The sequence below is a fragment of the Xiphophorus maculatus genome, chromosome 13 (genome assembly GCF_002775205.1).
Source record: "Xiphophorus maculatus strain JP 163 A chromosome 13, X_maculatus-5.0-male, whole genome shotgun sequence".
NCBI classification, from domain to species: Eukaryota; Metazoa; Chordata; class Actinopteri; order Cyprinodontiformes; family Poeciliidae; genus Xiphophorus; species Xiphophorus maculatus.
The window spans coordinates 24,207,366-24,232,545 of record NC_036455.1 but is presented as its reverse complement, the minus strand read 5'-3'; the positions used below and the strand labels follow the sequence as shown (position 1 = coordinate 24,232,545).

The following is a 25,180-nucleotide window of genomic DNA, read 5'->3' as shown; positions in this document are numbered from 1 at the left end:
CTAATTCTGTAATTCTTGTCTAACTCTCATATCTATTTTCATAATTTTATTTATTTACACTTACACAAGAAAAATAAACCTTGAACTCATTAAAAGTTTAAAAAATATATCAATAAAAGATAAGAAGATTAGAACAACCTACCCAATTATAGTTATTTCAGTACTTCAGTGCAGTACTTCTCAGTCAATCATTGCTATATTTAATTTCATATTTTGGGTCACTATCATGTTAACATTTTTCCATAATATATGGTCATGCATTTCACTTGAAGGGATCCACAATTAGTTGTAACAATACACTTTATTTGAAAAATATTTATCTTAAAACAGTACAGTAATAATACCAGGGTTTTTCTCAGTGTATTATAAGCCTGGCGGCCCACCAGGCTTTACTTGTGCCCCACCAGGCTTAGCATTGTTAATTTATCTTGGTTTTTTTTTTTTAAATTATTGCCTTTTTATGACTTAATAGTTGGTGTTTAGGTATTAATCTTCCAGTCTTCCAAAAATGCACAATTATCAAGTAATATGTTCAAATTTCCTGTCAACATTAAACATTATTTTAACTCAAAAACATGGCGGCCGGCAGTAAGACTGCCCTAAACCCAAGCACCAGGTTTAGCAAGGGAGGTGAGCACAGTACATACACAAGGGTGATTGACAGTACTAAAACCCTCCTCCTGGCTCTGATTGATTGTTTCTGACCAATCGATGGAACTTTTGGGAGGTGCACATCCTATTATTCTTGCCATCAATCTAACACAGCATTTTAGAAAAGGAACATCTTACTGACAGGGTGGCAGCGTGACGGTTTGGGCTGCTTTCCTGCTTCAGGACTTACAAGGAAAATCAGTAACTATGGATTATTGCCACTGTCAGCATATTTTTCTTATTTATTTACAAATTTTGACAATTGTTGAGTCAGTATGTGATATATGTCATTAAATTGAGCACTAGGAGAGGTGCAATAAGTTTATAGTGGGTGTGTGAATTAACTAATCGTCTGACTGTCGATTGCAGCAATCCAGATTATTAACAGAAATAGACGGCTCCAAAACCAAATTTCACTTTGAGCCCCATGAGGTTTAGGCCAGGGGGTAGGATTAAATAAGTGTCACTTCTTCCTACTCCTTTTCAAACAGAAAAGTAGTGGTAAACAAATAATTTTGTTCTTGGTTATGTATGCACGCGTTTTTCTCTGTCCCACTGATTGCTTGTTCTCTTGTTTGTTTTTTAAACCTTTGAAATACATAAATAAATGAAAAGAAATGTAAAATGATACTTTAAGATTGCTACCTTCTTGTGTTATTGTTGTGTGTACAACAGAGACGTTTTAAGTTTTGATGGGTTGTTTTAAAGTAGAGAGACGGTGTGTGTCAAAGAACAGCAATCTGAATGTGGTTCGGATCCACAGAGGAGCGAAAAAATCCTGATGTTTTTGAACATCCTCTGTGTTGGAATAAGTTAGAATAACAAGTACAAGTCTCTGCTCCTCCACTCTCCCACCCGGCTTCACGTGATTGGTCAAAGTCAAGAGATCTCGCCTCTGATTGGACAAAATGATGTCCGTCACGCAAAGCAGGAATTGTTTCAGGAAGTAGTGGTGTGTTGGCGTTCTGGAGAAATTTGGATCGAAGAACAAAAAAACAGACATTTCAACCGCTCTGCTTCCTCACGTACGTCAACTAGGGGAGGTAAATGCTGAGGAACTGCGCCTAAATAACTCGTTTTTTCGACAAAAAGGATAACTGTAAGTATGCACGATGATGCAGTGAATAGAGGCTGCTGCAGCTAAAATGTGTTTTTGCAAAGTTGTGTTATTTGCACATTTACTCTCTAGCTAGTATAAATACTCGTATGTTGTGCACATGCTAATAAAAGAAACATCTTCTTAGCTATAGTTCACAGAAATATTATTGAAAGTGCAATTCTTTACTTCTAAAACTAATTCACCCACTTAATAGATACATCTTTATAACTTCTTCTTTTTATTTAAGAGCTGTTATTTGCTAGACTCCATAACTCTATTTACTGCATTTAGTCAAACAAAAAAGGACCCACTCAGTTTATGTTGAGCGCCTTTGGTTCCGCATATTCTCATTTAAATTTGACTCCTGGACTTTATGTTTGCTATACTGCAGTTTTTCATTATCAGGTTTCTTGTGAGAGCTCTTTGATTGTCACAAGTTAGTCAGCCAGAGACTTTGGTTTAAGGGATGTGCAGATGTGCACACACACTTTCCCTTCAAATAGCAGAAATCCTGCTTCATTTTTTTGGGCAAAATTATAAGCAAATATTACTATTCTAGTTCTGAAAAGGCCCAGGTACAGAATGTTTGATCTGGCAGTAAGATCACTGATTGGTTACTTGGCTAGGTAAATGACCGCTGCAGGGGACCAACATGACATAAACGTGTTGGTTTTGGATGCATGAAGATTACAACTTGGTGAAAACAGGCACATGCAGAGAAGTAGATGTAGAAATAAATTGGACTAAAAAGGACATCTAATATTAGCTTTATTTTCAACACACTTTATTTTTTATTTTTAACTAATCCCACCAAAGATTCAGAAGCTCTGTAATGCTTGATCACTTTTTTGGGTTAGATTTGACAGGATAAATAAGGTGGATAACGTAAAAGATTAGGGACATTCTGGATCTGTTTCTTTGCTTTTCTTCATTTTTCAAATGTAATTTTGAAGTATTGAATCGGGACACTCAAAAACCTGATTGGGACATCCCTAAAATCTGAGGAAGTAAGACTGCACACAAAGATAAATGCTTCAAATTATTACTATTTTTTTTTAAGTGCAGGTGTAATCTTGTGGTGTTGCAACTCAGTAAAGCAGCTCAGTACTTTCACTCTTTCTAACTATAAATATTAAGATTTTTAAATGTATTCTCTCTCTCTCCTGCTTCCTTTAACTTGCTGACTCTGGTTTCCGACAGCCTCAGAACAATAGCTGCACATCTATCCTTCTTCTCTTGCTGGCCCAATCGGGTTAGAAATGCGTTTGTGAACAATGCTGTTAGCAGGAGGTAAAATTCAGGTGGCAGCAGCAGCGGTCTCCCATGAGAAGGTATCAGTCGGGAGCAACAGCCAGCCACGCTACTTGAACATGCTAATTCGGGTTCTCTCTCTTCCTATTCCCCAGCTGCTTCTCCAGACTGTCCCGCTGCTTCTGTTCCTTTTGGATGCGGATTGTTGTTTTTCTCTATTCTCTCCATGTACCTGCATGTACACATTTTCCTCTCTCTTTTTAATACAATCAATTTTTCTTTCATTTGTAGCTGTTTAGTTCTATTTAGCTATGGATGGATGGAGTTATATTTAGCTCATCAATACTCACCAGTTTCTTGGTCCCTGTTGAAGAAATCATCCCCACAGAATGATACAGCCTGTATGAAGATTGTGTGTTCACAAAGAAGAGCTGTGCTAGTTTTCCACACATATTGTGTATCTAAATAGTTACCTAAATAACTGTTGGCTATTTAGGATTGACCCTTATCCCAGGCGTTTGATTTGATGCCTACTTTACAATGTGACAAACTCCATACTGTACTTGTTATAGCTTGTCACACTTCAACAGTTCCCTTATTTGTGTAGTGCATGACAAATGATTATCCTGTCACCAACTGTGGATCTTTGCACCTTTTTTCTTCTGGCCAGTCAGTTTAGGTAGACGGCAATTTCTTGGTACATTTGTGTTTTTTACTTTTGCATAGCAACCTATGGGATATTGAAAAATTGGAATATTGTTTTGCAATGTAATCCTGTTTTAGGCTTCTCTAACTTTATTCCTGATCTTTTCTATTGTGTTCCTTGGTCATCATATAGCTGTTTGTTAACTAATGTTCTCTAACAAACTTCTGAGGCCTCCATAGAACAGCTGAAGTTATTAAAAAACACACACTGTTTAATAATTATGTGACTCCTGAGGGCAATCTGTTATGCTGGATTTTATTTGGGAGTATCGGAGAAAAGATGGCTAATTACAGATTTTTATTGTGGCAAATGTCAAAAGCCATGTGTCATTCCCCTGTCCTTACAGTTATCTTCTACAGTGAATTGGTCTATGAAATAATATCCCAATATATGGAAGGTTGTCATGTGGTAAAATGTGAAAAAGTCAAGGGATATGAATGTTATTTTTAGGGCATTTTAAGTTTTAACAGTGGGAAAAAAAAAAAAAACGCTATTAAAACATTACAAACATATGGTTTGACAACAATTCATAAACTACAGGGAGGTGTTTATTATTTCTTAAAACAAATGTAGTCACCAGCAGGATACCGTCTGTATTATTCTTAGCTCTTTCTCTTTATATATTTTACCTCTGAGCTGTCAGAGTAATCAAAGAGAACTCATGGTGTGAAGAGAAACGGCGCTATGCTAAATGAGACTGATGGGAAGCTCACACTGCGAACCGAGCGCACATGGAAGGTGGTGAGAATTAATTTAATTATGTGCGCCAGATGTATGCGAAAAGATAAACCATCTGGCTTATCAAAACTGACTTACTCTGTCTCCGTATACGATTGTGCAATTACTTGAAGCTTTTCGGCAGATTTTGCGAGTTATATCTTACCGCAGCAGAAAATGGATAAAGGAGCTAAATTTGATTAAGCTAAATGCTTAGGTGTGAGCAGTGAAAGCAGCTGTAAAATGTTCTTTTTTTTCCTTTTTATCTCCTCTCAGACAGTGGAGGAAGGATGGGCAAGAAGGATGCCGGTGCCACCAAGTTACCAGTTGATCAATACAGAAAGCAGATTGGTGAGTTTCCAGATGGATTCCCATAACATAATCAGTACCATTGTAGCAGAGATTTAAAGGAATTGTTTAATTAATTTTAGAAGATATAAAATAATTATAGCAAGGTTAAATAATAATCAAAAGACCAAGTTTTGAAAATGAGTTCTTGATGCTCATCTGACTCACAAAGTTGATCTTTTACTTGTTGTTTTACTCTACACTGTTGTGTTTTAATCATTCATAACTAACTACAATTTAGTTTTAATAAAATGCTTTGAGGAAAGATTCCACAATTATCCCAAAGTCCTTTTGGTTTCTTATATCTTATCCTGTTTGGGGTTTGTGCAATGAAGTTTCATATTTCCAGAGTCCCAAAACATATTTTTTGTTTTCCGTTGTGTGTTACTTCCACATAATGTGAGTCGAAAACATATTTGCCCTCTCAGTTATTTTTTTTTGTTTTCACTTTTTTGTCGCATGTAAGTTTCAGATCATCAGATTTTTTAAAGTATTAAACAAAGATAATTTTCACAAATATAAAATGGAGTTTCCAATCTATTATTTCATTAAATACTCACAAAAAAGCCATCCAAACCAACTGTAAGTGGAAAAAGTGATAAACCCCCAAACCTGATGTCGGATTTTGCTGCCATTGCCAGCAAGAACAGCCATCAATCGTTTGTAATCACTGGCTGTAAGTGTTTTACTGAAGAGTAATTTTAGTTCAGAATTGGTGTAATCTCAGAATATCTGAAGTTTATTTATTTATTTATTTTATTTTTTTGTTTTAGCTTGAATGGCCTCTTTAAGGTCATGCAACCTGGATTTAAGTAATTACTCTGGTCTCTCCAAAAGCTTAATGTATTTCAGAGGAAGAGTTTCTGGTAGTGATCTTAAATATTCAGTTGTGTTAAAAAAGAATAACAAAATCTGTGATTGGATAAATACTTTCACAAAGGCCTGTATGATTCACTGAAACTATTACGCCCTGGACACAGTTCTCTGTTGAAGGATGTTACTGTGCTTAAATCACGACCTTTATGATATTGTGTGTGCTGCTCTTTTGTTCATGTTTAATGCTGCTTTAATTTGATAGTACTTGTGCTTATCATCCATCCATAGTTTATATCTGGTTTTCCTTAGGGTTCTGACAGGGGCTGGTGTCTGTGGTAGTCATTGGGTTAGAGGTAGAACCTGGACAAGTCATCAGTCTGTCACAGAGGTTCATCGTCTCTTAACTAACAAAATAAATCCTGACTGAAATTAGGCGAAAGATTTGAATGAAGTACTTATATACCAATGGCTCATGTCAAATCCTTTGTGCTGTTTTTTTTTCTCTCTAGGCTGGATAATTATGAGAATATGCATTAACTTATAAAATAAACCTTGAAAACTGTTTTTAATATGTGCCTTCATTTTTCTTTTCACTTTACTAAAAATACAATTTAATTATCTCATTACGTGAGTTGATGATTTCTTTGTTCCCCCTATTTAATGAAGAGACATCCATGGTTGGTTTTGATCAGCATCTGCGATCACTAGGCAACAGCCACTGTATCTGTGCATGGTGAGCAGGAATTAATGATGCAGAGCAGACAGTTTACATGCTGGTATAAAAAAGTGAAAGAATACATTGGAGTTGCAGCAATACAACGATCTTCTGATTGGAAAGTGGGGATTAGTGGAATCTACTTACTGGAAATATATTTTAAGATATTTTGATTAGAGATATTTTCCCACCATATACAGTCTTGTGCAGTTCTTAGCTGTGCTGAGGCGTTTCTAGAACCTAAAGCCAAGAATTTTTATCATAACAAGATTTTGATTTTGAGTTTGTACACGACATTATATTCCTTAATTTTCAGCCAGTCGTTGGTGGATCTACTGGGATGTTTTATGCCATTGTCATGTTGTAAAGTACAGTTCTGCTTCAGCTTGAATTTTTTCTTTTTAATCCCAGATGTCAGCTGTTTAATCAAGTCTATTTTGCCATTGTTTTGGTTCATACATGTACTGCCGCACCCCGTCATGTGTCCAGGCAACAGTATAATATTCTGTTTTCTGACTGTAGATCTCCTCCTTGCTGTCTTTCCATTTTTTATGACTGTTCAACAGAACAGAAGAATCATACATACCACATGCATCCAACTTATTTAAGTGCCTTTAAAGGTAAACCTTCCCAAGAGACGTACATTTTCAAGAAGATGTTTTCAGCTACGTCTTTGCTGCACCATTTATTGTATTGTTCTGACACACTTCCCCTCAGCGGATGATTGCGTTTTGGCCCTTCTGATTCACATCCTCAGATTATTCTGTTGTTCCTGGTGTTTCTTTTGTGTTAACAAGAATCGCTGAGGTATTCATCTTTATTAACCAAAATAATTTTTAGTGGCTTGTTTTGCAATTGATTTAGTTTTTTTTAAAACTATTTTATTGCCAGTCTATGATTTTCTTTCCTATTGTTGCGAAAAAAAAGACTTTGTATTCAGACTAAAATATTTGTTTTCCTGCGTCTTGCGACGGCCTGTTGAGAAATGTCCATTCTTTTTTCACTCTGCAGGCTCTGTTGTGTTTTCATGTAGTGACAGATGAATAAGACAATTTAGTCTCCTAATATTCCCTAACCATTTGCCATTATGCTAAATCGTTCAGGTTCAACAAACATAACAAGCTCAGCTCCTGCAGTCACATTCAAGAAGAAGTGAAGAAAATAATATTTTCTTTCCTTCCTTTTTTTGTTGTGTTTTGTGTGTGGTTTTTCGTGGCACATTAAAGTTTTGTCCCTTTTTTAGGAATAAATATCCTATTATACCACTGTTTAACAAGAAGGCTTCAAAACAAACAAAAAATATGTAGTCAATGTGGAAAATTGCTATCTTGTACGATAGCACAAATTTATCCAAGAGATGGAATTGGCAGCACGTAGTATTTTGAAATGGTAAAATATGGCTTATTGATTTATCAGTACTCTAGTGATTGTTGAGCTGCACCATCATCTCGCCTGGAGTGCTTTTGCCATATCTGATGGCCATTCAAAGGCTACTGTTGACACTTTCCTCCTAAATACCATTATTAACCTTGTTATAATGGACTGGCTTCTGGGTGGGATGTGTATTTATGTGGAACTGCGAGCGTTTACTCAGTCCATTCGGTAATTGCTGCTGCCTGCTGAAAACTTCTGGAAGTTGTCCACACAGATGGATGCCTATATTTCAGGCCCATAAAGAGAAGTTGATCAAAGTGAACATGTTGTCCTCCAGTGTTGGCTTGGTGATAAATCTCTACTGTGTGGCTATTTGCTTGTTGCATGTACGGTATGTTAACAGTCAGACTTTAACCTGTCAAAAACTTTAATCTATTATTTCATACACTTGGAAAAAAATGTAATATATATGTATAAGCTGTGTATGTTAGACATAACTCCTCTCATTACTGCATTGTAGTGACATTCAGTTAGATTAAATTTTATCATTATCCATAAGATAAGTGGTCAATTAGAATTCATTTGAAAGAATCAATACTTTCCTTTTTCATCTCATCTCTGTTACATGAGAAGAGTTGTAAACATTTCTCAGGATCAGTATTTATAAAGACTGTAGATCTTTTCCCTGCTGTCTTTTTAATCAATCTTGAGCTGAAATGAAAATTTTTTTTATTCCAGCTCAAGATTGTAAAAAGAATCGGCGAGAGCCAATTAATCAAATTAAGAGTTAACTTTAGTTTTAATGTATTTTCTGCAGATGAACCAACACAAATAAGCAACTAGCAATCAAGCCAGTCACAGCACTACTTCTAATCTACTACTCCAGATTAAGGGAATCTATAATTAATAATAAAGCTATGTCCTAATCAGAATTTTGTTACAAAAATACATAATTGTTCTGGGTTATGGAGCACAGCCAGACTTATTGGGAAATGCAGACTGATCTGAAACCCCTCAGCTAATTTTCAATTGCCTGGGCCCGTTTGCAAATGACCCGTATTCTTCTGAATATGACTGGATGAGCCTTCGCCCAGTCAGAGAAAATGAACATGTCAAGTAGGGCTGCAACAGTAGTGATCTCATTTCTTTATCATTCAAACAAACTGTGATGTTCTGTGATGTCTACTCCTGTTCTGGTTTCAGTTAAATAGCAAATTTGTATGATATGCAAGTCACACACCCCTTCCTACTCCTTCCCCCGAGTGCTCAATCAAATGTGATTAATTTTAGCTAATACCCCCTACCTGTCTCATTATGCTAAGCAGAGGAATGGATCAAGATAAAAACTAATTTCTCCACACTCTCATCAGACACCATTTAAATGCAATGTCAAGCCAGCGGGGGGGAAAAAACACGAAACACTAAGTGGATTGGCAGGCCAAGCCACTTTTATCCTCCTACTCTTCCTTTGACATTTAATTAGAGATTACTTCAGTGGCAGGTACGGACATACTCCATTTGAGCCAGGTGCTGGTTCTACACCTCGACTTGAACCCATCAACTTCAAAACCTACCATGAACTGGTTTGGTCTTAGACTTTGATGGTCTTTTCAGACCTGGCGTTAACATGTGTCATAGCTAATCCAGACACTAGAAGACCAAGACATTAACACAGCTGTGGTTCACATAAGCAGAGATAACTTTAACTGTAGATAAAATAATAAAAAAAAGATGAGCAAGTCTGGTGAGATCCATCCACATGAAGCAGCAGCAGCAAAATGTTTATTTAACTGATTAGACTCCAATCAGAGAGCTTCCCACACAGATCACTCCCTAGTTCCATATTTTTATTTTTATTTTTTTACTGCACCTCTCCTCAACAGGTTGTCACCTTGCCTCCCTGCTATGTGTGAAGGAGTTGTTGAACCAGTCACTGAATAAGTGCAGCTTCTGCATGAGCCTCAACTTCCCTGACTCCGAGGATCTTATAAACCCAAACCCTTTCAGCTGCTGGTTGTCTCTTCCTTCCCCTCCTTTTTCTCCTCCTCCTCCTCATCTGTAAAAGTAATGCCAGGGCTCGCGCATGACAGCTTGACAGATACTTTCTGCATTCACGTCTTCAACTGAAAAACTCTGCACTTTTCGGGTAACTTTTTGGTCGCCTAGCAACTATTGCCAGTTTTGGGTATATTTGCATGGATGCACCCTTCTCCCTTTTTCTGCTCTACACCACCAAAGCAATTGCAGGTTTGAAACCCGTCCTACTTACTGTAGATGTGGCACAAATCTGCAACATTTAAATCCTCATTTGCCACATCTGCTAGTCCAGTTGTCTTGCAAAGGAGCATAAAACCTGCTTGAAACATCTGCTTCATTTTATTAGTGAATAGGAACCATATGATTCTTGTGGGTTATTATTTTTTTTACATAATACAGAGCCAAGAACTGGCTTGTGCCAAAACTAAAAAACGGACATAAAATTGTTAAATGGATTGACTTTTTGGAGTAATAAATAACCAGAGAGGAAAATAAAATTATAAAAAAGTATGCCAGGTTTATTTTTCTTGTTCCACATTTTGAGTGATCTAGCAAGTTGACAAAACATAATCAAAGTAATTAGAATTAAAATATTGTGTATATATATATATATATATATATATATATATATATATTCAGTTTATATATATTAAATCTGTCTAAACAAACCCATATTGGTAGATCTGCAAATACAAACTATACACAACATGTTAAAGGATATATACTGTTGTTTTTACAACTTTTAAAATCAAGAAAACAAACTGGGTCCAGTGTCCAATAATGACACATCATTATTCATATATGGGACTCCATTCTATTTTTAAATAGAAAACATTTTGTTGGAATAAGGAGCATTTATAATTGGCTTGCTTACTTTAAAAAAACAGTGGAAATGGTTATGATGCTTCATACCTTCAATAATTCTAGGATTTACTGCTCTTCGTCAGCAACAGATGAAGATGAGTTGATTTGGCTGACTTTTTTACAGTCTCTCAGTCTCTACTGATTTGATGTTGCTTTCTGATGCGATTTTACATTCAGTTGTTTGCTGTCTGCAAAGCGTCGTACCATTTGTGTGAATAGCGAGGTGAGGGCAATTCTCTCCAACCAAATTTCCCCTTTCCATTTTCTGTCAAGTGAAGGAGACATCCAGTGCCCCCTAATGAATTCCCACTTGCTCACTGTCTGCTTCTGGCAGCATGCTCCCCATTTTTATTAGTCCCACACAGAGTCAGCGGGAGGCGAAGGAAGGGTGCTGCACCTGAAGGAATGGAGAGAGAAAGGAAGGCGGAATGAATTTGAAATGTCAGAAAAAGTTTTAGGGGAGAATGATGAATATAAACCAAAAAAAATGTCTTGTGAGATTGAGCCTTAACACACAGCTCATGGTCACGTCTGTTTACTGTCCATATACGAGAGAGAAAACTTGCTTTTAGAATCATATGCAAATTTCTATTTATTTTCCCACCTTTTTATTGGTGAAAAGAAAAAAGGATATTTTCCCCAAACACTTTCTCCCACAGTAGACTCCTGGATTATGCTTCCATCCTAAATGAAATTTGACTGTTGATTGAAGTTCTCTGCATGTCACATGCAGGAGTCCTCATGTGACATTACAAAGAATGTTTTCCTACTTCATACTAAAATACTGTTATTTCTATTGAAGCTTTAGAGATAAGTAGAGTGCTAAGCTGTTTGTATTTATTGTTATGGAAGTGAAACACACTCTAAACTTTACTCTGAAATAATTGATTTAAGATTGTTTTCCCAAAAAGTGATGTTGATAATAAGCCCTGACCAATCAGAACTCCTTCTTGTAATGGATTTTAACCATCACTTCAACCCATCTGTCAAAGTTAAGTTTATTCTGTTATACACTATATTTGGTTTCAGGTATCATATCAAAGTTTGTTTCCGTTTTGTATATGAGCTTAAATGGAACCACTACCTTTATGAATTGTGTGATTACAAAATACTAATGCAAATCTGCTTTTCATTTCAGTGGCATTTAACGACACAATGTCAAAGGAAAATGGTGCTCCAGTGTTTATATGCATTGACTTTGTAGCCCAGACAATTTGATCAGCAGATAAAGCAGGCTTCCATTTTGTGGGCATGTTGACATATTTAACTGCATAAGCACAGTGCTCACATTACGCCATGCATGTGCCTCACAGCCATACATTTGAAGCAACTCAGATATTCCAACAACAACCCAGTAAAAGTCTTACTTAATTCCATACTATACAGTACCGTCTGCACTGGTGATGTATCCACTCACCGTGGCATAAAGAACGCTTGAATCTGAGAATGAAGCTCATGGCTTGTCCTATTTTCTGATTAATTTGACTAATGATTATTGGACTACTTGTTGGTCTTAAGAGCATTGTATTTTGATACCCAGGTGATCAGTTGATTCTTAGATGTAAGAATAAATGAATTATACAAGATGGTAATGGAGCTGCACAAGTAAAACACCATGCTTAGACACAGCAGATTATTTTTGAACATGTAAATTGTTCATAAGCTATCCATCATTACTGCGTTTCTGCACCGTACATACTAAAGTGGAGGCCACAATTCTAGGGTGTCTTATTTTATTTTTCACTTATTTTACCAGACAGAGGTTACATTGACAGGACATGGACAGTGCTTTGCAAGACTGGCCTTAACAAAAGACATGATGATTTAATTTATGTGAGAACCTGAACTGAAATAAGCGTCTACACTAATTTTGTGTTACTCAAATTTTTAGCAGTCATTGACAAAATTTAAAACACCAAACGACTCTCCTTTGCAACTACAACCACTCACCGTTCAGTAAGTTGTTGGCTTTCAATATGTCGTTAGCAAAGTTTTGTTTCCTGTTGTGTGATGTTACCAAGGCTTTGCCTCATATTAATCATATTTGCACTTGCTTTGCCAGTTGGCAAGTTTGCCTATAAATATCACTTGTGGGAGTCGATCCCAAAAGGATGTCAAGTAAACATAGGTGGGTGATTCAGATTAGAAAGATTGTTCTATTTGACAGACACTGAGTTATAGACATGAAAATATGAGTGTGGAGAACGTCTGGTACAGCACGTCAGTCCATCACAGGGCAACACGGGACAAACAACCTTGGAAACACTCATACGTAAAGTCAATGTAGAGAGACTAATTAATACGACAAACATGGTCGTATTAAATTGACTGTGGGAGGAAGCCAGAGTACCTGGAGAGAACTCATGCATTCACAAGAACACGCAAACTCTATCTAGAGAGAGCCCAGGTCAGGATTCAAACTCGGGTTGCTGCAATGCCAATCACTGTTCCACTATGTAGGCCTTTTTTTTTTATGGGCTATTATTGGTTAAATATTTTTTTATGTATTAAAATTTAACTCACGACTGTTGCGTTTAAGTTACAAAAGGTTTACATTTATCTTTTATGCTTTGGAGCAAAAGCTTGTTTAAACTAGACCCAAAATTTTAGGCAATTCATTGGAAATTTTCCATATCTAGTGGGTTCCTACATTACACATACTGATGCTGGCGGGAATGTGCCGCCTCATAGACCCGTCTTATTTTTATCACACTTTCACTCACTGATCTGTTTTTTTCCCGTGTTCTCTAAATTTTAGGCAAGCAGGATTACAAAAAGACAAAATCTGTCTTAAAGGCGACACGATTGAAAGCTGAAGCAAAGAAAAGCTCCTCCGGATTTAGGGTAAGATTACATAACCTCATTGTCTCCTCCAGTGTAATTTGAGTGTATAAAACACTCCAGTCTGCCTGTTTGTCTCAGTCTATCTGGAATTCCTCTTGTCTTCCTGCCTACCTTTATTTTCTATTTGTCTGTCTAACTGTCTGATTGAGCGTGTGCCTCTCTGGCTCATCTGTAATATTCCAGACTCTTTACTGTACTGGCTCAGGAACTCACTCTAAGCCTTTTGGGAAGGAAATGATATGTACCAGATTCACCTGTAATTATGTGATGTGACCCCACACCCACAGAAGAATTGTAGGCTTCAAACAAAATTGCAATGTTCTACATGGTATGAAAAATGCAGCTGTAGTATTGTGTATACAAGAATGCAAAACGTTTCTCTAATAGTAGGGAAGTGCCACAATATTCTATTTTTTCATGTACAACAGTCTGAAAGACAATACAAAGCTATTTTAAAGGCTGTGGGACTCTGGGGAGGTGGAGACATATGAATCACCCTTAAAATTTATCATGATATTTGTTATTGTTACAACAAAATAAAGATAAAAAGTATTTTAAAATATCTGCAGTTTTTTCGCAAATTAAAACAAAACATGCTGATTATTATCTAGGCTGCCATGGGACACCAGTTACATTATGTCGTGCAATTGTTTCGCTAAGCAGCACACAGTAACCTCAGTTCAGGGCTCCAGAGTGCGACCAATTTGGTCCAGCTGTTCATCTGCATGTCTGTGTCGTGTGTTGCAGTCAAATCGGTCAGGCTAGTCTGATATACAGAGTAGATGCAGCTCAAATGAGGAGAAAATATGGAAAAGTTAAGGTCTGAGCAGTCCAAAAGTCATTACCACTGCGCTGACACGAAACCATCAATCTCCCAGGTTGTGTGTAACATTCATGGATATGTGGGTGTTTTACCGCCGCTTTTTTCCAAGTGAGAAAAACTGCCCTTCCAGTCCAGTCGCCCCAGATTGTGCTGCTAATAGTGACGGCATTGTATTTGTGCCACCAACCTGAAGGCTCACTGAGACTGATATAAGCACATATCTAAGTGAAGAAACAATTTGTGGTGAGTGTGTTTTATATCTCAAAACGCACGAGTCTGGTGTGTCCTGGCACTTGATCTACTCCAACTCTCCTCCTTGGCCTGATGTCTGCATCCACAGAGTGTATGTAAATGAGCAATTCGTAAACACCCCAGCCTCCCTTTCACCAGTTGTTTTTCTTTAGCCAATTAAAAAGTTGTTCTGTTTACACTCATAATAAGCCAGCCCCTTCTTTTCCTCATTTAGCCTCAGCGGGCCACAAAGAGCTTAAAGAATGAGCAAATCACATCCAGCATTACACACTGGGTGAAATGGTCAGGTTTTAAAATATGCATCTCTTAGACATGCAGGGCCTCATTAACCACGTCTTTAATCCAATTAGATTAGTCCATATCTTGAAATATTGATATCAGTCATGAATAATTTATGTTTTTCGTGCCCAAGACGAGGGGAATTTTCGGAGGTCGGATTAAAAATACCTCCGGGATGAGGATATTAAACTGACTTGGACCTCTTGGCCGAGAGTTTGATTGAAATTCCGCCTAAATGTAATGGATATTTGGTCATGCTTGCTTTCCCATCAAGTTCTTTTTAGCGTGATGTTAAGTTGAAAAAGTGTTTCCTTTTTTGTGCTTTCACACAGCCTTACGATGAATTCAGAAAGCTTTCACTGGCCTCTACATCTCTGGCTAACGGCATCAATTTCCATTGGTGTTTGTACTTTAGGTTTGGGTGCAGGCGTATGTTGCAGGTGTACCTCAGTAAATATTTTAGAAAGTTCATTTATTTCAGTAAATCATTCAAAACATTATTAGTAGATTTATTTCATATACCTCAAGTGATGTTTATGACTAACAGTTAATGAAAACCGAATATTCAGTTTTTCAAAAAATGTGATTACAAAGGACTCAAACGATATAATGCAGGCCTACAGAAAGCTATGTCCATGTACTGTACAGCTTATGCAACCTGTACTTGTCCAGGGCTTTATTTGCTTGAATTACTGCATCCATGTGGTGTAGCTTGGAGACAATCTGTCTTCATCATCTGCTTCAATAGCCAAATGGCTTAACCGAATAATCACCGAATATTGAAACTTTACACTGGACCTGAGGAGATGCAGAGTCTGTGCCTCTAGACTCTTCTCTCAGTCTCTGGGACATTGATTTCCAAATTAAGTCCACAATTTACTTTCATTTAAAATTTTGGACCATTTAGGCAAAATAGTGTTTTTCTTTTTAGTCTGGGTTTTTGATGTTTTCGTTGGATCAAAAATGTGTCTAAAAACAAGGATTGCAACAATTGCTCATGGTTGCTTTGGAGTGAATCTTGACAAAACTGCTCACAACTCTCAAAAACGACTCATCATCTCAAGACATGCTGGACAAAGAGCCAGCAGCAGGTTTATTCAACCACACTGTCTTGACTGCATATTATTGGAAGCTATTCCTGCTAGCTATTGTTAAGGTCATTTTACCTCCTCCATCAGTAGTAGATCTAGGTTAATAATTTATAATCATAATTTATTCTAATTAGATTTTATTGTTTGTTTATTCAAGTCATGTTTTTATTATTATTTTGGTTAATCAGGGCTACGAACTAACTGTATGCCCCATTTGCACCTTTTAACCAGACGTGTGGTAAAAGTGTCACTTTGGATTGTGATATTTAAATCTGTTGAGATTACTCTTTACAGTGAGAATCAATCATGTATGTTGTTATCTGGTGGTAACTCTGAACTAGGGCTTAACAGAAACTGGGAGGTTGATAGCTTCATGTCGCAATATTGGTTAAGATTTTTTTCAGGCCTCATCTTTTTTATATTTTCTCTCCTCACCCGCACTGCAACTACTCTGATTATCCAAGTAGCCTAGCCTGCTCACCTTTGGCTGACTGCAGGACACCGACGTACATGAACACTGGAGCGCAGCCACCATTCATGACGGGTGAAGAGGGGGACGGTGATTCTGTCTCTGATTGGTTTAGAGCTCTATATGGGCCTGATGTGTGTCTTGTTGAACCAGGAATACTTTCAGTGTTGGGACACTCTAGAGTCCTTTTAATGTTTGCATTTTTTTTTTTTTTGCTTTTTGCTTTTATGGGATTGACTGCTTGTTACGGCCCGGCTCGGATGGCCGCAACAAAAGTAGGGAGGACACGGCAAACCCAACGGTTTTTAACCTCTTGCGAGGCATTTATTTAAAAACACAAGGTGTCAGCGCTGCCTCTGAGTCCGGATCTCGTCTGCTTCTGTTGTCAGCCGGCCACACACACCGATTGATGGAACGGCGCTCCTTATATACCATCCAGGTCTGGGAGGCACCTCCCACAATCAAGGGCCTAATGGAAAAGCAGCCTGCACTATACAGCACACACATACAACAGCACCGCAGGGGCGTCACACTGCTGTATCTTTAATTAATGAGGTATAATCTGTCAGTCTGTGGAATAAATATAGACATAAACACTTGAAATATTTGCTGTGTAAAATATCTTTTGAATAAAAGAACCAACATAAAGTATGGCAACTTTTTGATGGTTAATATTTTGAGATGCACCTTTATCCGTACCTCTCTTCTTCTTTGTATGAGACGCCTAGAACAAATGCAGATGGTATCTCAGAAGGCCCAGCAGACATGCAGGCATGGAGAATCTGGCAGCTGCCGGGACAGCCTGTCTCGGGGCTGTCCTAGTAACAGGACAGTCTGGATAAGTTGGCAAAACGAAGGATGGAGGCAGGGCAGACAAACTAAGAAAGTGCCTGACGAACAGTAACTATTTATTATGTTTTCTGCTCAAGTAACCAACCTACCTGCAGAATTAATGAAGACACTAGGACACTCGTTCTGGTTGGTTTTGCAAAAATAACATGTAGCTGAAATATAAGTCCTCTTCTCTGCATTGGGATCTGACAGCAGTGAGGAAGAAACTGGCAAGAAGATCAGTTTACGGTCTCTCCTTCAGATTGCCTGGAGAAGAAGCAGAGCCTTCAGAGTAGCTCCAGCAACATTCTCCTGCAGCACAGGAAACAAGCCTCCTGCCTCGTCTAATTGGCACAAACAACCTTCTGTTCACTTCTGCACAGCTTTTCCCGCAGTCTTATTTAGCTGCCGAGTCTAGAAAGTTGGGTGGGGGAAATTGCTCATAGGATTGGCAGAGGATGGAGAGTACAGATGATGACTCTGGGTATACTCCATCTGCCATTTGTGAATTTGTGTTGTGTGGAAACTAAGTTGCAGTTCTTTATTTGGTTTTTGCCTCTTTTGTGAAGATAGAAAATAATCAGAGTTAAATCAAATGTAGAAAGTCAGAGCTTGTGTATAAACGAGACATTTAGGTCACATGGAAAGAAACTCTAAAATAGTCAGTGTGTTGCTTGAACTCGTGGAGTTTAACCGTGCTTTGTAACTGCAGGACAAATGCCCCAGCAGCTTCTGTGTCTATCCATTTGCAGACACAAACAAACGTAGGTGCATCTAGATTGATGTACACATTCCCACACAGGCTCGCACAAACAAACCCAGGAGGGGAATGAAAATCAGACCAGATGAGAGGACGTCTGCTGAGCTGTGGCTCGTCGCCAGGGCGACGGGCACTTGCGCTTCCAGCACACCGAGTTTTCTGCTGCAGCTGCCGCCGGAGCTGAGGGAGCCTTGTGATGAAGATGATGATGTGCTCAGGCCCCCATCCAGTGGTCTCCATCAAAATGTGGGCAGAGAGGCTGCGAGTTTGTGTCTGAGGGTGTGTGTACTTGTGTGCGGTCTGCACATGCAAGTGTTTGCGGGCCTCGACTCAGTGGGCCGCTCTCCTCAAAAACAATGATCTCAATCAAGTGCAGGTGCTTTGAACAACTTGAGTGTTTGCAGCGAAACCCCTCCAGCTTGTTTTCATAGTCGAGTTACTGTAACCAGCTGTTCTCATAAAGAAGTAGGGGAGGGAATATTGTGTCTCCTTTTGTTTCAGCAGATTTGGTAAAATGCGTGTATCTGGAGCGAACTGCTTTCTTTCTGATGTTTTTTTTTTAAAATTTTTGTCAAATAGCTTCTGTCTTTATTATATTTTCAAAGCTGCCAGCACAGAAAAGAGAAAAGCAGAAAACAATCAAGGCTCCGCGATTTGATCACCCTTTCCTTTTTCTCCGAGGCCCGGGCAAAATGGAAAAGTAAATCAAGCGGCAGGAGCCCGGCGGGTAATATATGAAGCTAAAGTGCATGAAATTTAAAAGTTTTCCAATTAAGAGAGGACTTTAAGCTGTTTGGTGGCTGCTGGGTTGGAGATAAATGCGGGCCAAGGCTAATGAAGACCAATGCGGCTGATGACAAGACGCTGCAACGTGTACACAGATAGCTGGGTTGAAGCTGATGCTTTTTAATTGTCAACCCCCATCGTCTTAGTCAGAGAGGAGTTATTATTATTAGCCCCCTGCCACCTCTCATTTGTGCTCAGTCTTATCTCTTTGTTGTTTTCTCTTTCATTCTCTTGTTTTTCATTTGTCATTTCTCTCTGCAATTTGGCCGTTGGGTCGAATTTGCATGGTGTTTTGTTGTTTTTTTTGTTTTGTTTTGCTTTTCTATTTCTGTTTACTTTTGATTATGAAACTTGTGAACCACCAGAGAGTCTAACAAGATTATAACCTTGAGTAAAAAAAACAACAAAAAACTGATTTTTACTGTATTTACATTAACATGTAACACATATATACAGTATGTGTGTGTGTGTATGTATATATATATATATATATATATATATAACTCCTTATATTAGGACATTTACAGGTATTTATTGATGATTTTAGCCCACTGAAAATACACCTGCAAAATTTTATTGCAGCTTTCAAGTAGATCTGCCTATGACTGAATATTTTACATTTGTATTATTATTACCTTCATATAGCTTCATTTAAATAACAAATGTGTATTAACCAGCCATCAGTCAGGTGTTTAACAGACTTGCTGTGAAGCAAACTTAAAAAAATGCTAAACTTTGCCCAAGTGGCTCTCCTTTAATACCGTGACTTTTTAGGGGCTAAAAATAATTACAGACGGCTCAAAAGCCAGCTGACCAGCAGTACACAGCAACAAATTGGGGAGGGGAAAGAGGGCAGATTTAATCTATGTTTCACGTATCCCTCAAAAACTCTGGTCACTTCTGGACGTTCTGTCTCATCTCACTTGAATCAGATGGAAGACGCTAAGAAACAGTAATATTTAAAAACCTTGGCATACTTCATACCAATAACCCGCCTACAAACTGACCAAGTGCGTCAAAAGATTTTTAAAAAAAGATGCGGCGACTTTAATCATGTTAGAACTTTGACTTTCCCAGGGTCACATTCCTTTTCTGAAAACTAAATGTTTCTTTTTGAATAACCTTTAATCAGGCTGCACTCTGCACCCTTTCACAGCCCTCCAAGCTCTCTGGTGCTGATTAGAAAGTTTGCGGCTAATGAGTTCTCTTGATAAAGAATTACTGGCATTGTTCAATACTCTGAGTGCCCCTAATGAAACTCCAGCTGATGAAGATTGTAATCGTCTGAGCTGCACATAATGAACAAGCGCTCCAAATTCCCATTTTCAACTTGAATACCACTTTGTTGGAAAGCCTCAATTTGTTTGACAATTAACCAATAGAAAATCTTTAGAAAAAAAATTAGGCCATTTTTGTCGGAAAAAAGTTTTACTGTGAAGATCAGAGGTGGAGTTCAGCGCCCTGGACACTGAATTTCATGACTCGTGGAATTAGATTTGTATTATTTTAAAACGTATGCAGCGACTGCATCATTTATTTTGCAAAGCTTAATTTTACAGGTACATTCAGATGTATTCAATATGGATCCACCACTGTTTTCTTCATCTGCTATTACTGGTGACCAGCAGGTGGAATACTGGAAAATAACCTTTTCCACCTAACAATTTAATGTATCAAAAATCTTTTTGCATTTCCTGTCTATGAATGGCTCAGTCATAGAAATCCATAAAAACAGAGAGAGATTTGGGATTTATGTTTCGCTGCATTTAAAATTCCTCGCATCAAAGAACCTGCAGCACATTTCTTTTATAATACTTATTGGAAAAAAAATTCTGAATCGACAAGGTATGGCAAAAACACGTGCACCTCTAATTCTTCCATCTCTCCGTAGAGGTTTTAATTGTAAGCCCTAGATTAGATTGCATACCAGTTTAAAGAACAGCTAAGCTCTTAGGATATTCCTGTTCTAGTGGGACATTGTTTCGATATCTTCAGCGGTTCTTCCTCAGAAGAAGAAAAACTAGCATTTGCCTTCTGAAGCTGTTCTGTGTTGAATTGTGGGTGGATCGCTGGCAGAGAGCTGCAGCAACGGAGTAAAAACACAACAGTGTGTTTTGAAAGCAAACATCTGGACTCAATTCAGATTTTTATGAACTTTCCAGAAAGTGCAGCTTGAATTAAAAAAAGAAAAGATGTGCATGTGGCGTGTAAAATCTGTCTTGGTGAAAGTTAAATGTTTTGCTGATGCAGTTAATTTAAGGAACTATATAATATGCGTTTTCTGCCCCACGCCGTGTCATGAGGCCCGACATTTCATCGAAACAACCAGTTCATTATGCAGATAGAATTTGATAATTGTAATGGAGAGTGAGATGTCATTATTTGCTGCAGGTTTTTTTGTTTTTTACAGTGACCTTTGTAGAGTTTTTTTCCTCCTTTTTAACTAATTTTCCATTCCCCAACTGTCTGTAGTGATGGGATAAACTTGGGTTGTGACCTGGCTTTGTTTGTCACAACTTTTAAATTCCTTAATTGTTGCTCTGTCTGGGCAATTATCGCCTGATGTAGGCAAGTTTAGATCAGTGGATTCGTTGTTGCTTATGAAGATCAACAAACGTTGATCTAACTGAATGGCATGTTCTCTTCTCTTCCCCATCTTGAAGACTAAAATATTTGCACATGCTTCAGCTTTAGTTAGATTTACTCGTATTTTTTTAATTTTTAAAGCAAGACATTGTTAAAACAGATCTCCTACAACTTTTTAATTATTATGTAAAGAAAACATTCATTAAATCTTTTAGTAAAAGTCCATTATCATTGTACACATTTTTCTCATGAAAATAGCTTCGCAATTGCTCGTCTTTCATGAAGGGTGTTTGGATTTTTGTTAATTATGAGTCTCCGTCACCTACTCGCTTCTGTTTCACCGCGAAGATTTCCTGCCGTGAATCGGCTGGGTGTGTTTGTGTCATTAATGCGCAGATGGAGCCATCAGAAACAGAACTCCCACTGTGGAGGCTTGTTTTACGTAAAAGAAAGCAAAGCCATTTCCATGCGAACACAGGTATACACAAGAAAAAACACATCTGCTTTTGCTTTGGCTTTCTGTCAGCCCAATAGCTTCTGTTTTTCCTCTGCGGTGGAAAGAATAAAGAAGTGATTATTGTGAAAGAATCCCTTTAGATCCGTGCCAAAAGGCGCCTAGATTCCGCATGAGTGTGTGTTCCTGTAAGTAAATTATATAATCTAAACACCCTGAGTCCTTTGTACTGTTTGTCTGATTTTGCAAATAAAAATAGTGGATGGACCTCTCGTGTTCTTCCGGACAGCAGTCTCCCAAGTGTTGTTTTTCTTCTGAAATCATGCTGTTTCTCCTCAGAAGACATCAGAGAATCAAGGGACCAATCAATTTAGTATTGCTTTTGCTTCATTGAAATGTCACTTTCATTTTCACTTTTTTATTGGTTCTTATTTTGCAGATTTTGTTCTGTAATATAATTGCTTTTAAAACAGCTCAAACATTGGATTTTTACTCTTATAAGGCAACGTGAAACAAACTGTTTCTTGGGTGCTGTGAAATTAAATTAAAAAAAAAAATATGTAGAAATTGCATAAATAATATGTAATCCTTTTCTTTTTCTCTTTAGGATGCATTCCTGGTTGTTGCAGCGATTTTGTTCTTTGTCCTCTGCGTTTACGCCTTCTTCTACCTGAACCTGAGCACAGAGATCAACCTGGATCTGGACATGGATTAACGAGTTGTGGACAGTAAACTAAAGCTTTTGGTTCTTCCTTTTATGGGCAAAGACAAATATATGAAGTAGACGATTCCTTTGCAAATTTGTTAGTTACCGCTCATTCAGACCCAGATATAATTTCCCTCAGGTTTGGCTGTTTGAATATGGCAAACAGTCATATTCTACCTTTTATATGCAGTGAGGAGACTCTGACTCTGTGGGGGGTAAACACATCAAACGTTGCCGTTTCTTGGGTTTGGTTAATTTTATAATCGTAGTTGCTGTTTAGCCTTGAACACTTTGTTCTCATCCTCTTAATTCAAAAGTATTTTTGAATTTGAATGAAATTTAAGTACTTATACTCTGGAACACAAATGTATTGATTAGTTTTTTTCTGGGCCAATAATTTTTTTCTGTGTGATTTGGTTTTTTGAATCTGACCAATTTCTGCTTTTTGAAGGACTAAAACTCAAAACTTTGTTTTGTTTCACCAACTGAATGTAAAGTTTTTACACAGTAGATTTGTACAAGAAATGTACATTTTAAAAATCTATTCAAATTATCATGCATTCAATGAATAAATTGCGAAAGAAATTCAAATTTTCAGTATTTGAACAAGCGACAGACCTAATGAGAGGACTTCTAGTCACTATGCCGATTGATTGGTGCGTCTCTTCTGCAATAATTTCCCTGCTAAATCTTTATACAGCAAAGACAATGAGCTTCTTTTTACACCTCTGAGCCGTTCCAGTCATATCCCGCTCAGTCACGTCCCTTTGTTTTCCACCGCTAATAGAAAAATGTAAATCTGCTGCTGCTGCTGCACCAGCTACAGACAAACCCCTTCCTCACATTCCAGTGCACAAAGCTTTCCTCGTGGATATCTTGAGATCACGAAGTGTGAGATTAGAATCCGCAAAGCCCCGGTCCTGATTGAACATGTGTGCAGAATACAGAACGGTGCACCTGCTGCACACAGACAGGCGCGTTCAGGAGAACTGCTGCAAATGCAATCCGGTTCTTTTATTTAAATAGAAATTAAAGGCTTAAAGAGTGGAGCAGAGAACCCAGAATTGTTTTTCCCGTTTTATTTGTATTAAGAGATATGAAAGTTGTTCAGAACTTTTTTCTACCACTTCTCTCTTTGTGCAGCCTTACTCCAAGCTGTACGGAGTGACCTTCTATCCGCTGTTTAAGCCCAAGTTCTCCTACTCTGTTTTGTTAGTAAGAAAGTAAGTAGTCAAGGGTTTCTGATGACAGTTTTTCTTGGAAAAGTTTTTTTCTTCTCTTTTTTACTTTTTCTGTGAAACATTTCGCTTGCTTCTTTATTATTTTTTGCAAAATACACAAAAGGCAATACCAAATACATAAGCAGCCTCTCATTCCTAGCCTTTTTTTTTCTTTCCAATTGAATGAAGGTCTTAAAGTCTGAGTCTGATTGTGTTCTGCTGCTGAAATGCCTTGTGAAATGTGAGACAGATTTTTCAGCTCTCGGCTTATGTTTTCTCCCACAACCTTGCGACCTCTTGTAAATAGACTACATGTCAAAGAAACCATTATGATTAGAACACACTCGTACCCTCAACCGGGGGCTTTTATCACGCTGTGGTACATCGGGACCCTCCTCCTCCTGCACTGTGACTCACTCACATGTGTAACAATGGAGAGCCGGGCCTAATAGACCTTCAAACATGACACGTGTTATCTAAAAGCTCACCATTACAGCTACAAGAGCTCTGACATCAGAATAATGGAAAGTCTCTCTGTGCTTTTTGTATCGGTTCAGATGATATGTTTAATATTTGTGTAATGGTTTCTACTATTGTTATGCCTGTTAGAAGAGTGCATGAACATTACTGTTTTATAAGGGGGTTGTGAAAACTTTGGATTTTCTCAAATTTTCTACTGCGGAATGTAAATTGATCTGCTGTTAAATAAAAAGAAATACTGTCTTATAATCACAGTTTCATAAAATCATTGGTTTTGTGTGAACTAAACCTCGTTTTTCATCTCCTGAAATGTAAACCTTTGGTCCTAAACTTTTCCAGCTTAAACCTCGCAGAGAGCATCAGCACACTGATCAGACTGGTGTTTGTGGTAAAAGTATTACTTTCATTGCAGTAACTAAAGCAAAGTTGTATTTAAATTCAATGAAAGTTCATCAAGCAGTCTGAACTTAAGATGACGTACTTTATTTCCTATAATATTTTATTATTCATTTCACATGTTTGTTGTTCTTACGTGTTGGTGTCATTATAACAAGCCTTTAAAGTTAATGCAAAAATAAAGAAAGAGGTGAATTGAGATAATGTTTATGTTTTTCATTGTTTAACTTCCATCAATCTGTGGAAAAATTATTATAATTATTATGTAGCAACAATTTTAGTTATTCGAAAAACAAGAATAGGACTCACAAGTTTGAATTTATTATTGATTTTTCTCTAATCCACTAAAGCTGACTATTATAATATTATTAGTTTAAAGGTTGCAAACCAACACTCTCCTCAAGGTTTATATGGGGGTAAGGTTTATATACATTAATTATATTATATTATATAATTATACCAGCAAGGTTCTGGTATAATTGTGTATAATTGCATACTCAACCAGCATTCATACCATTGCTAACGCTTACATTGGTTGGTTGATAGAAGCCTAGCTTTTAGGCTTAGTCCATTCTGTTTTAGAAAGGTAAAGCCTGGGACTTTTTCAGAAACTTTATCTTAACTG

The 25,180-nt window shown here is 37.6% G+C and overlaps 1 protein-coding gene across 1 annotated transcript; it reads left to right on the top strand.

Moving 5' to 3' along the window:
- The first annotated feature begins 1,584 nt into the window (after positions 1–1,584).
- triqk (triple QxxK/R motif containing) lies at positions 1,585–24,408 on the top strand. The gene is made up of 4 exons (XM_005797345.2): positions 1,585–1,750; positions 4,701–4,775; positions 13,337–13,422; positions 22,361–24,408. Exons 2-4 carry the CDS (start codon positions 4,715–4,717, stop codon positions 22,466–22,468), a joined length of 255 nt encoding a protein of 84 aa, XP_005797402.1. The 5' UTR covers positions 1,585–1,750; positions 4,701–4,714; the 3' UTR covers positions 22,469–24,408.
- Positions 24,409–25,180: the final 772 nt, after the last annotated feature.

What these genes read in the sequence shown, in the direction of transcription:
- triqk (XM_005797345.2), top strand. Translation starts at nt 4,715, where the DNA reads ATGGGCAAGAAGGATGCCGGTGCCACCAAGTTACCAGTTGATCAATAC. An exon ending in TCAATACAGAAAGCAGATTG is followed by an intron (nt 4,776 to 13,336) that starts GTGAGTTTCCAG and finishes TCTAAATTTTAG; the next exon opens with GCAAGCAGGATTACAAAAAG. An exon ending in AAAGCTCCTCCGGATTTAGG is followed by an intron (nt 13,423 to 22,360) that starts GTAAGATTACAT and finishes TTTTCTCTTTAG; the next exon opens with GATGCATTCCTGGTTGTTGC.